The following is a 13,176-nucleotide window of genomic DNA, read 5'->3' as shown; positions in this document are numbered from 1 at the left end:
CTGAAGCTAATTATATGAGTAATGAGGTTTATGAAGTTCTCCAAAAAATAGGGATGATAAGGAAGGCATCAACTCATCACCATGCATATTAGCTGATGGACGATCTACCCCATTAAATGGGAAGCTGACAACTAATGCACTATAGGACAAATCACAGTTCCACTAGTGGCGTCTATACTGGATGGACTTGGACAAGAGTTGCTATTAGGCATGGAATTTATGCGTGAAAACAGGGTGAATATTCACACATTCACGAGAGAGGTAGAGTGGGATCCTCCTCAACTGAATCCTTCAAGTCCGCTTATTATGTCGCGATCTCTCTTATTGGGGACTAAGACAACTGCAGTCCCAACAATATCAGCTATAGATTCGATTCTCAGGACAACAAGAGTCGCAACAGAAGGATGTTCAAGCAGGTTGGCTTGAATGGAGTCAAACTTGATGCCTTGATTGATAGCAAGGCGGAGATGTCATATATTCCAAGGCAAGAATCCTGGAGCAACATGGTCGATCATTGGGATGAGATGACCGACTCCGAACGGCGCGCTGCTATTCATGCCCCAGCCACCAGCACAAGTGGGACTTCTGAGAGGGATGTAACAGAGGCAACAGCACCCCTCACGGTCATGGATGTGAACGATTCCACACCACCCCCCACTGCTATGGATGTGGAGGAGTCCGTGCCACCCTCAATGGTTATGGACGTTGGAGAGCCAACGCAGTGTGCAACGATCAATGAAGTGGTCCCACCGTCCCAGGAACCCACACCAGGTCCCTCAAGGAGGAGGGATCCAGTTTTCTGCAACCGAGTATCGACGCCTGGTAAGCGCAAACGGGCTGGCAAGCCACGTATAAAGATCCAATTACCGGATGGACGACGTAAATATGTGCCCATAGATCAGGCATAGATGATGCCTATAGGCAGTGGCATACACCTCTAAAGGTGATGCCTGAGCGGCATACACCTCTTAAGGTGATGCCTGAGAAGGTGTACACCTCTTAAGGTGATGCCTAGATGGCTCACGCCTTTAAAGGTGGTGCCATAGAGGGCTCCGAACACCCCCCCCCCCCCAAGTAGGAGTGGGGTGTCACAAAGTAAAATTGTGACGAGAGAATAATAAATAATATTATTGAAAGACGCTCGGCTATCAGCAATGCTAGCCGACCGCGGAGATAAGGGAGGTACCGATGGCGCACCATCTTCCGCGCATCAAGTCGATTTCCACCGCCTCTGGCGGCGGCTCAACTCCATCCCCTCCACTTTGGGGGAGTATAAAAAGGCCGGACGAGCCCCAGACCACAGCTTTCCGCTCACAACCTTCCTGCTCCTTGTACAGCGGCCCGTTGGCTGCCGTACGTCCCTGACCTCCTATTCTTCCTTTTCCCCAGGGCACAGCGGACCGTTGTCTGCCGTCCCTGACCTCCCACCTTCCTAGGGCACAGCGGACCGTTGTCTGCCGTCCCTGACCTCCCATCTCCCTAGGGCACAGCGGACCGTTGTCTGCCGTCCCTGACCTCCTATTCTTCCTTTTCCCCAGGGCACAGCGGACCGTTGTCTGCCGTCCCTGACCTCCCATCTTCCTAGGGCACAGCGGACCGTTGTCTGCCGTCCCTGTCCTCCCATCTCCCCAGGGCACAGCGGACCGTTGTCTGCCGTCCCTGTCCTCCCATTTCCCCAGGGCACAGCGGACCGTTGTCTGCCGTCCCTGTCCTCCCATCTCCCCAGGGCACAGCGGACCGTTGTCTGCCGTCCCTGTCCTCCCATTTCCCCAGGGCACAGCGGACCGTTGTCTGCCGTCCCTATCCTTTCTGTCCTTCCTTTTCCTACTCCACTGGAGCGGAACCGAGGCCGTAAGGCCGATACAAAATTACATCAAAGTGGTGTCATCAGAGAAGAGAGCGACCTTCACGCCGTCAGAAGCACCAGGAGGTGCTGTTCACGCCAGCTGAGGATCAAAGAAGAAGGAAGAAGAACTTCGACTTGCCTCCTTTCCCCGCCCACATTACGACTGAGCGAAGTCATCCAGGAGCAACACCTGGGTATCAATCACCCACCTCTGAAGCTACTCAGGGTGTACGTGATAGATTGGCGCCCAACGTGGGGCACGAGGCAACGAAGTAAGAATCATGAGTGAACAGGGAGAGTCTGATTCAGACGCTCAACACCAGCAGCTGACAGAGGATCAGTCGGTCGAGGACATAAACCCCGAGGTGATAGCTGACCCAGAGTTTCCTGGATCTATAGATTGAAAAAGGATGAGGCATTCAATCTTCTACAAGATTGGGGCATAGTGTCATCTGGAACACTTGCTGAGTTGAGAAAGTTGTTAGTAGAACAACATAAGAAGATGGCAGTACGTTATCCCAGCCCAAGACCCGGCATAATGAGCGGAAGCAGTGGGGAAACTAAACACTTGGTGACAGGTACCCATACTGAGGTTAGAACCAATATTCACACAAACCCCCTCATGGACCCAGGGGCGGTATGTGACAAGGTAAGAAGCTGGAGACTGTCATTCGACGGCCAATCAGATGCTCCCAGCTTCTTAGAAAGGCTAGACGAGCTACAACAAGCTTATGGGCTCACTGGCAACCAACTACTAGTCGCGCTACCTGAGTTACTAGTTGGTAAAGCTACTCTATGGATGCGTAATCGTCGTGACCAGTGGAAAACATGGGACAATTTTGTGACAGATTTCAGATCACGCTACTACCCACTTACCTATGAGGAGGACCTCGAGAATCTAATTCAGACAAGGAAGCAAAAGGAAGGCGAATCGTTTGACGAATTTCTTGAAGATGTACTGACACTCATGAGGCGTCGAGGAGGTTTTACAGACGAGAATAAATTACAGAGAGTGTATAAGAATCTCCTCCCAAGGTACAAATTGTATATTCGGCAATCAGATGTTCATAGTATCAATGAATTGGAAAAATTCGCGAGGGAGTATGAACAAATAAAAGCAGAGGAGAAACAGAATAGACAGAATTCGAGAGTACACATGATTGAGGACACGAAAAAGATTACAAGGCTCAAGGTTGAGACAGTTATAACCCCTACTAGTAACAGACCATCTCTTAGTGAGTCTGAACCCATGTTTGGGCAATACAAGAGACCGGGGCACTGGAGATCACACTGTCCCGATATCCCACCATGTAAAAGGAGCGGAAAGAGAGCACTGAAATGTGTCTATAATGTGCAGAAGGAGAATAAAACTCCGAACAAGATAGCAGTGATGCGAACGGCACACAGGATTCCTGTGACAGAAGAGTCATCAAGTGACAACAGACTATTCATTACTGTGACAATCGGTGGTAAAAAGTGTCGGGCATTGCTAGATAGTGGCGCTGAAGCTAATTATATGAGTAATGAGGTTTATGAAGTTCTCCAAAAAATAGGGATGATAAGGAAGGCATCAACTCATCACCATGCAATATTAGCTGATGGACGATCTACCCCATTAAATGGGAAGCTGACAACTAATGCAACTATAGGACAAATCACAGTTCCACTAGTGGCGTCTATACTGGATGGACTTGGACAAGAGTTGCTATTAGGCATGGAATTTATGCGTGAAAACAGGGTGAATATTCACACATTCACGAGAGAGGTAGAGTGGGATCCTCCTCAACTGAATCCTTCAAGTCCGCTTATTATGTCGCGATCTCTCTTATTGGGGACTAAGACAACTGCAGTCCCAACAATATCAGCTATAGATTCCGATTCTCAGGACAACAAGAGTCGCAACAGAAGGATGTTCAAGCAGGTTGGCTTGAATGGAGTCAAACTTGATGCCTTGATTGATAGCAAGGCGGAGATGTCATATATTCCAAGGCAAGAATCCTGGAGCAACATGGTCGATCATTGGGATGAGATGACCGACTCCGAACGGCGCGCTGCTATTCATGCCCCAGCCACCAGCACAAGTGGGACTTCTGAGAGGGATGTAACAGAGGCAACAGCACCCCTCACGGTCATGGATGTGAACGATTCCACACCACCCCCCACTGCTATGGATGTGGAGGAGTCCGTGCCACCCTCAATGGTTATGGACGTTGGAGAGCCAACGCAGTGTGCAACGATCAATGAAGTGGTCCCACCGTCCCAGGAACCCACACCAGGTCCAGGTATTCTTAGCCAAATATAGATCAAATGTCATCGTGCTAGTTTTGAATAACAAATTACGATTCTAGTGTATCTCAATAATAGCGATTAAGAGTTCAGCACAAAAATACTCTTGCCACACATTCTATATCACTCGATTTCATTTATTGTTGATACTATAGCTTTATCGTCTGGATGGAGACTAATGAGACTAATTTGTCTATGAAAACACACTAATAACTAATTGAATACTCAATTGATCACCAAAATTCAATCCGTGGTCTTATAGACCAGATTAGTTGAGAGAAGTCAGCAAATTCTGAATTTTTAATTTATAAGGGAAAATAAAATTTTTCCTATTTTGCTCATGATGCAACATCAAAAAATGTATTCTATTTTCTCATCATTCAACTCATAAAGTACCAATTAAAGTACAATAAAAAATAATTGTTAACTTCAATTTGATAGAATAATGAACTTATAAGAGCATGAAAACTACTCACTCGTGAAATGAAGTGCTGCTTTTGGTGACAGATATCTGGAACTGGGTGGGTGGCAGGAAGGAGGGACCACTTAGCTCGAGTATCTTCTGCGGTTGCGGCCATAACAGATGAAGACTGGAATGTGTGACCAGTGGTCTGACAGGACTTCCAATATGTGTGCGCACCAAGTTTTCAATCACCTGTTGGAGAACACGTAGAGAACTATAAATATAATGGAATCCAGTCTGAAATCATCTTAGAAATCTCATATTCGGTCAAAATAGCCCGATAGCCTATTATTTGTCATGCACAATAGAATACAAATATTGTCATTGGATACAGAACTATTCGAACGCGATAATAGGGAGTATTTCATTTAGTCAAGGTGTTTGATTACCCAAAAGGTAGTTGGGTATAATTACCCAACTTTATTAAGACAGTTCAATTCTTGATGACAATAATAGATTCTATCTCAAGCCCCCTGTGGGTCGGGGGAGCTTTGAGTCGAACATTGGACTCAAGAATTTGTTGAAAACCTGAATGCACCCACATTTTCCCTGCTTGTCGTAGGAGGCGACTGAAAAAGACCTACTTTCCAAAGCCCTTCTACTTCTCAATATGCTTTAGAAATTTTCATTTCTAGAATGGCACTTTTTCCATTGACTTTCTTTCTTTCTTTTTCTATCTGACGGCCTTCCTTGGCCTTATTCTTACTTCTTCTTAGGCCAACCCAAGGTGTGATGTGGACCGTGCTGATGGGTGGTGCTTTTATATCCTGTAGGATACCAGGCGCCCTCATGTAGTATTCAGCCTTGCCTGGACATGCGGGGCTCTGTCTGGGTCGACTCTACTTCCCTAGCTGTTCGTGGGAACCACATGAACAACAGAGAAAAACCAAACCCCAAGGCAACTCCAGAAGTAACCTTGCCTTCAAACCCATCGGGATCTGCCCAATCAGGGCAGGTTCCACAATCTGAAATGGGTGCTTCAGGAGCACAGGAGGTTCCATTGCACTCTTATGTAGAGGCTATCAACATTGAGAAGGCTTCTACTGATCACAACATGAATGGCGTAAGCTCAATCACACCATCCCAACTGGAGAGGAAGGATGAGCTTCTCAGAAGTCCAGAAAAGCAAGAATCCGCATGAATGCCTAAGGATTCAATGTTGAGCAACCGAGCAGTTTGCGGTTGGAGAGACCAAACCTCATCATTGCTCAAAGAAGGGCGGCAATTAAGGCAAAACTTCTTGAGAGAGGTGAAGCTTTTGACGCTCCAAAGTTTTGGAGGGACGAAAATAAAAACCCAAGAGATCAGAGATGAGTGAAACTCCAGGCACAAATATGGGTCAAGAGGCTGAGTCGAGGGTGGCCAGGCGCCGGGCGCCCTAGAGGCAATTTGGCGACCCCTTGCTCAGCGGAAGGAGTGGAACTCACCTAGGTCACGAGAACCATCAGTCTGAAGAAACTGCCAAGCATATCATACTGGATTGCGAGAGATTAGGGGCAAGGAGAAGGGTTCTGTTTGGCTGCAAGCAACCAGGTGATGAATGGTATGTTAGTATAGGGAAAAACTCCTGGATCTTGTTATGGACACAGGTATTGGTTTGCCCAACTAACGTACACTGTACTTGGGACACACAATAAGCTCCGGTTGACGTGTGAGGTTCGTTGAAACCTTCGATCCTTGAATCCGTCCCTTCAAACATAACCTAGCATGCTATCTCAAATATATTATATTCACAAAAATAATAATAGATATCTTTTTATGATTTGATAATAAATTATCATAATTGGGATGGAATATCTGATAATAAGTTATATTTCTACATAGACTACAATATATCATATATGAGTTGCAAGGTTTAGAAAGGCATCCGTACCTATAAAAACGTTCTACTAATATCAACTTTTAGTGATAAAATAGACCGAATATAGTACGTTTTTTATATCATAGAGCACTTTTAAATAGTAAATGAAAAAAATCTTAATAGTTCTTGATAATTTCAAGTTTTTATATATCATAGAACACTTTTAAATAGTAAATGAAAAAAATCTTAATAGTTCTTGATAATTTCAAGAAGTTTTTCTTTTATATCTTAGAATTTGTTTTATGTAAGAAGGATGGTATATTAGTTTTATTCTATTACTGAAAAAAAGTCCTGGATATTTATAAAATTAACTCCAATTTTATCTATTGAGATAAGTTGATGTTATCAACTTTGATCATCAAATTTAATCTACTGAGATGAGTTGATCTTGCCTATTCCTGGAGATTTGGCAACGTTACGGAGTTGGACAAGGATAAAGCTATCTATCTGCTTTGTCTAATGACGGACAAGGATAGCAAACCAATGATCATAAAATACTGACTTTATAACATAAATCTTATTACAACTGATCACAGCTAATCACGAGGCCTCTACCACAAATTACTACTTCATGTGCCTTATTTGCATTCAAGAAAAGGCAATCGATTGACTTTATAACGTAAATCTCACTAAAACTGCTTTCTCATAGCGTTTGAGAGGCCGAGGATCACAACTAATCACTAGACCTCTACCACAACTTATTGATTAATGTGCCTTATTTGCATTCAAGAAAAGGCAATCGATAAGAAACGATTAAATTTTTTAATAATTATCAAGACATCAGTCTGACTATAGTTACCTAATTCAAAGGGACTAAGATCGAGCGACTATCAGAAAAGGCAATCGATTAAAAACTATTCTATTCTTCAATAATTCCCAAGAACGTAAGTCTGACTATAGTTACCTGAATTAAAGGGACTGAGATCGAGCGACTATCAGAAAAGGTAATCGATTAAAAACTATTCAATTACTCAATAACGTGAGTCAGACTATAGTAGTTACCTGATTCAACCGGGGGCTGAGGTCGAGCGATGATCCCTGGGAGGCAGACAGGGTTCTCATCCTGACAGAAGGCATGTGGTGGCCCGGGCGATGCTGGCTTGCCGGTCGGCTGATCAACACAACTCACATCGCCACCATTGTTGTTGCTGTTGTTGTTGTTGTTGTGGCTGATGGCAGCGTTCTGGTGATTGATACATTCGATGATGTTGGCCGAGTGTTGCTTGTTGTTGGAGGGGTGGGGTGGCTGTTGGTGGGTGTCGATGAGGGGGAGACTGTTCTGGTGCACTATGGGCGCGGGCATGGGGCGGGTGGTCGACACACGAGGCAGGGTTACCAGTTGCATAGACCCTGCAACATGACAAAAGTATAAAACATTTCAATTTATAGCCAAAATTCGTCATTAAACAGTATAAGCTTAATAATACAAACAGTATAAAACAGTTTTGATGTATCAAATATTGATACGGATGGATCACGTGTTGACGGGAGGATACACTAATGGATATGTGTTCTAAATTCATTGCTAATACATCACAGTTATGACTAGTTTCTTAGTTGTTCGATAAAAAATTTACCAGTTCCCTAAACCTATTAAATCTATAAACATTGAAATTGAGTTTCTTAGTCAGACTACAGGTAAATATGTCTAAGAAATACATATATAATCTTATTGGACAGTTTAATTTGAAGAATCTGATGCTACAGATCGATTCAACGAATGACTAGGATGACTTATAAACCAGGAATTATACGGTGCACCAGTCAAGGAATTTACTAATTGCACCATAACTCACCCTAAAAACATATTTTAAAATAGATTGATGTACAACATTTGCTTATAAAGAAAAACATCCAATCTTTACATCATTAGTAGCAAGAATGAGATACACCTTATCATTAATCAAAAATTTATGAATGATGGTAGATGATTCATTCAGTGAGATCGCAAATAAGACATTACGATTCGATGGAAACAATGAAGATTTTTACCAACCTTCCATTGACAAAACCTTGCGGTTACTACTTACAAGCTTCATGATCAACAAATACGATCATTATGATTGCTACGTTACGACTTACAAGCTTCAAGATCAACAAATACGATCATTATGATTGCTACGTTACGACTTACAAGCTTCATGATCAACAAATAAGATCATCATGATTGCTAACTATAAATTCATAGTTAACTTGAAATTCATCAACTTAGAAGCATTGCAGAGGGAGAAAGTTTGAAAATTTGTATCAAGTTTATTATCATCAATAGTTTTACCAATAACTGATTGCTGGCCATCGGTTTGTATCGCCAGCAGGGTCCCAAAATTAAATAATAATAAATTTCACTGGAGATAGATTTGCATAACTACAAACCTCTAGGTTGATCGGTAGGTGAAGGATTGGTGTATTTGTGGAAGATATGGTAGAGATGCGGCTGGAACTCTTCGACTAGATCGAGAGGACTCTTCCTGGCGTACTTTCCCTTGGTAGCTTTGACCGTCACTTTGGCCCCGGCTTGCAGCATCTCTTCAATGACACCTTCGTCCCCCCTCACAACCGCATCATGCAGCGGAGTCGCTCCACATCCATTCTCCTGGTTGTAATCGGCTCCGTATTCTACAACCAACATTCATTCATTCATTTATTATTATTCGCACATTCATAAATATTTATCTACACAACCTCAAGCAATACAATTCCAGCGGACAGGATCTTCTTGCTTGGTAGTGCCATGTAATCTATTCATGGTGTTTTTGGTTTCAATTTGTAATTTCATGATGGATTAGTATTTTTCTTTTATGTTGAATTTGTTTTTTGCCAATACGATGATTCGATAGAGTGATCGGGAGAGAACTGGAGCTAAGCAGAAACTTTTCTCTCTCGAATTTTGATAACGTTTTACAAAAATATAGGCTATAATGTTTTCACTTTTGAACGGAGAAGCATAGGGAACAGAAAAATGAATATCCTGGAGAAGTTTGTTCAATCGAAAATACTACAAAATAATGATGCTGAAAACGATTATCAGTAATATGATCAGTTATCAGTTGTAGTATTATTCACCAATATATTCCAATTTAGACATCAACATTCTTCCAGAATACAAAAAACGGATTCAAGCTTCCTAAACAACTAGGACAGTACAAAGTCAAATTGTTTTTTAGGCCTACATCAATCATTTATGTTAGTTAATTTATCGTATAATTTATGTTAGAAATATGTCAATGAATATCTAAATTAATTTATCGTAACTTCAAACAATGAATAATGATCATTAATTTAATTTTTTCAAGATCAATAGTTCTTAAAGTCAAGAGTCAAATTAAGATTCTAAAATACTATCAAAATTCGGAAAGGAAGCAGTTTTGGGCTAGGCCTGTTAATCCTTTTCTAATCATGTATTTGATGTGTGTATTGTTAAATGTAACAAATAGACTGAGACAGAATATTACTTGAACGTGACAACAATGACTCAAGTTTGATGAAGATAAGCATACTTCAGAAGGTGAAAACAACAAATAACTGACCATTTATAAGACAAGCAACAACAGCTCTGTCCGCGTAGCACGCAGCCCAATGAAGAGGAGAGTTCTTGGTCGCTTTACTATCAAATGAGTTCACAAACACACCTGCTTCGAGCAGTTGAATCACTCTGTTTTTTCTGCAAACAAACCAAAAAAAAAGGTTACACTCGTGCAATCCAGTACTTAGAATAATTAAAAACGATGAAATAGTATTTGTGTTTCCAATGGGACTGTATCGATTGAAATATAAATTTCTAGGTTTTCAGTTGAAAAACTCAATTACTCTATTATTACTATTGGAAAATGAAATAATCATATTTGAATCATGAATCTATAACTTTGAATCATGGAGCTCTGTGGTTCGTGGTCTAGCGGATATAGTGCTTGCGTAGCAGCCTTACGATCCCGGGTTCAAACTCTGATGTGAGCAAGGTTTTAGGTAGGTCATTCAGTGTTATCAGTTTGTACGTCAAACTGTCGGTCCTGGCTGACATATAGAACAGTCCAGAGGCCCAATAACGACTTAAATCATATACTTAGGCGAGGTGGAACTTTTATTAGACTCCCCACCAATGAAAGCCATACGAATATTATTATTTTATTATGAATCATGGTCCTACAAAACATGCATCATCAATTTTGTAGTATAATTTTGTTTTTAGTAACACTGGGCCCCTGCGCTCAGGTTTTTAACCTTTTCAGGGACTTTCCGTATTTAATAATAATACTATTTTACTTATTTTGTTAATAATAATTGTCAATTGTATTTATGTAATTATAGACATTCATGTATGCATTGTATGAAGGAAAAATAAACTATTGATTGATTGATTGAATTTTCATCTATCCCTTTTTATAGTATTACCTATATATCCAAGTTATCAAATTAGAAAACGTTTTCACTATTGTTTTGACAATAACTCATTCAATGGATAATATTTCATAGATCGTGACTTCAGGAAAATTAATATTTCTGATTAAATATTTCTAATTAGAAAGTTAAGTGATAACTTTCATGTTTCACCAAAGAAAGGCTGACACAATAATAAAATCTCTATTGAATTCCATTAAATCTACGGATTTAGCTCATTGATCAAGTTTCTACCGCAATTCTAGGAGAAAAATTCACTAATATAGGTATAATTAACTCACCCCTTTTTTCAACTTAATTTATTCATCAATTGATCATCAAACATGGTTGTAAATCAATTATATCATGTATTTGAGATAGGCCTAGCACAACACCGAATAATAGTTCACAAAAAAGAAGAGTGTTCTAACTAATTAACTAAACAAACAAAAACTTTTAGACGAATGAAACTTACTCGGAATTGGCAATTGCTCTGAGAAGTTCTTCTAAATAGATCTGCTGCATTTGTTGAGTGGTGGCATGATTCAATGCAATCAGTCCTCTATTGTCAGGTATGTTTGGATCAGCTCCGGCAGCTAGTAGAGCTCGCACTACATCATTCTGATTCAGCTGTTGACAAGCAAATTTCAATCCATCACTATCATGATAAACAAACTAATCAGAAAACAGTGGAAATAAAAGAGGCTTTCAAGTCGACAGTCAATGAAAGTCTTATGAATTCTCAAAAATTGGCACCTGACATTGTACAATTTATCCGTGATTGAAAAGAGTTGCTATGCTATGGTATTACATCAGATTTTAGGGTGCTAACGATTTGGCTTTATGGTTTTCTAAAGATATGTTCGCATCAACACGAAACCATTGTCAGTCTATGAAATGATAGCATTGACAATATCTAAAGTTAATTGCAATTGAAAAGTCATGCCAATGATTCACAAAAAATGAGCAAATGATATGTGATTGGGAGAAAGAACAAGCTTCACCAAAAACTATGCCTGGCTTATTTTTCAAAATTCAACAAGTACGATTTTAGAGCATAGAAATGTAACTGAAACTAGTTCCTTGTTCTGGTTTCTTTAGCCTATTAATCAGTTGTGATTTTTTTTAATTAATATTAATATTTGGATTGAGAACTTAAATTCAATGGTTTGAATTGAATTACCTTTGTAGCTAAGGAAAGAAAGGTTGTTCCGTCCACATCAAAAGGTTCGTTAATAAGTTTCTCTTTAGTCAACTGCCCCTCGATTCCACAACTGACTTCGTTATTATCACCTGAAACCAAGATATTAAACGTTCAAAGTGAAGTTTTTATGTTCTAACTATTGACGATATTGCTAGCAAAATTATTGAGTTCAGAGTAACAACTGAAGCGTTTACACAACTGAAATGAAATATTGTTCACATTTCAAACTGATGGTAATGAGAAAAGCATGTTTATGACACCAGCTCTAAAATTAATCATCATTCCTAAAATGCGATTTGGAAGCTGTATTAAAATAAACAAATAAAACTTGTTTTTCAATACACGCTTCTAATTGTAAACAATAATTGAGTTGCTTTAAGAGTGACTAAAAAAATGAACTGAAATAAATGGATGAAAATACTTAAATCGTAATAATTAGATTCAACTACTCCAAGTAAAATCTTTTGTATGATCATTTCCTAATGTTTGATGATTAAGTAAAGCGGGCCATTCACAATCCGATTTTTGTCCAACTTGATTCGACGTCAATCAGTGAATGGGGTTGTTGTGAGCAGGGCGAATTTTGCTGGACGAGTTGGACAAGTCGGGTAAAGCGGGCTATTCACTGTCTGATTTCTTGTCCAACTAAGTCGGACCGGTAGAGTCGTATCTTTAACCACTCACTGGTTGTTCAAGATTTAGTCCAACATCCCCTCTCACCTTCCATTTCGAACCTGACTAGGCGACTGACCTTGCGAGTTCCTTCCTCTTCACCAATACCAGCAAGGCCGGATGGGTTGCGTCAACAGTTATAACTTATTACTTTTCACATTACTATCGAAATGGCAGCATGGATTAAACAAGGCCTACCAAGTCGTCCAGAAAATATTCCTGAATTGAATAAAATGGCTTTCTCCTAAGCCAAAACTTGATTCTTCAGTTGAATGCTGGAATGTTCAACCTCCTCTAATCCACTAGCAGCTATGACTAAGCAGGTCGGGTCTTTGATAAACGGCATTAAGGCACTTCTGTAAGACCTCGACTTCTAGTGTTGTGACCTTGGGAATCACTCCTTATGTTGAACTTTCCAAGAGTTGCTCGCAAAAGAATGGCACACAAATAAATGTAGATTGTCATTACAC

General features: G+C 40.5%; 1 protein-coding gene across 2 annotated transcripts in view; it reads right to left on the bottom strand.

Annotated features, from left to right (window-relative positions):
• Window positions 1-13,176, bottom strand: part of LOC111057243 — a 40,177-nt gene that overhangs the window by 21,864 nt on the left and 5,137 nt on the right. The window contains exons 2-7 of one of the 2 annotated variants that reach the window (XM_039437835.1): window positions 12,014-12,123; window positions 11,306-11,460; window positions 9,984-10,117; window positions 8,830-9,072; window positions 7,459-7,806; window positions 4,609-4,787 (exon numbers count right to left, since the gene is read on the bottom strand). In XM_039437835.1, coding sequence (XP_039293769.1) covers window positions 4,609-4,787; window positions 7,459-7,533 — 254 coding nt within the window. In that variant the 5' untranslated portion in view covers window positions 7,534-7,806; window positions 8,830-9,072; window positions 9,984-10,117; window positions 11,306-11,460; window positions 12,014-12,123. Of the gene's footprint in view, window positions 1-4,608; window positions 4,788-7,458; window positions 7,807-8,829; window positions 9,073-9,983; window positions 10,118-11,301; window positions 11,461-12,013; window positions 12,124-13,176 lie in introns of both variants that reach the window. The other variant, XM_039437836.1, reaches the window with a different exon arrangement.

Source organism: Nilaparvata lugens, chromosome 11, assembly GCF_014356525.2.
Source record: "Nilaparvata lugens isolate BPH chromosome 11, ASM1435652v1, whole genome shotgun sequence".
Classification (NCBI taxonomy): domain Eukaryota; kingdom Metazoa; phylum Arthropoda; class Insecta; order Hemiptera; family Delphacidae; genus Nilaparvata; species Nilaparvata lugens.
Note: the sequence above shows the minus strand (reverse complement) of the source record. Positions and strands in the feature narration are given on the sequence as shown.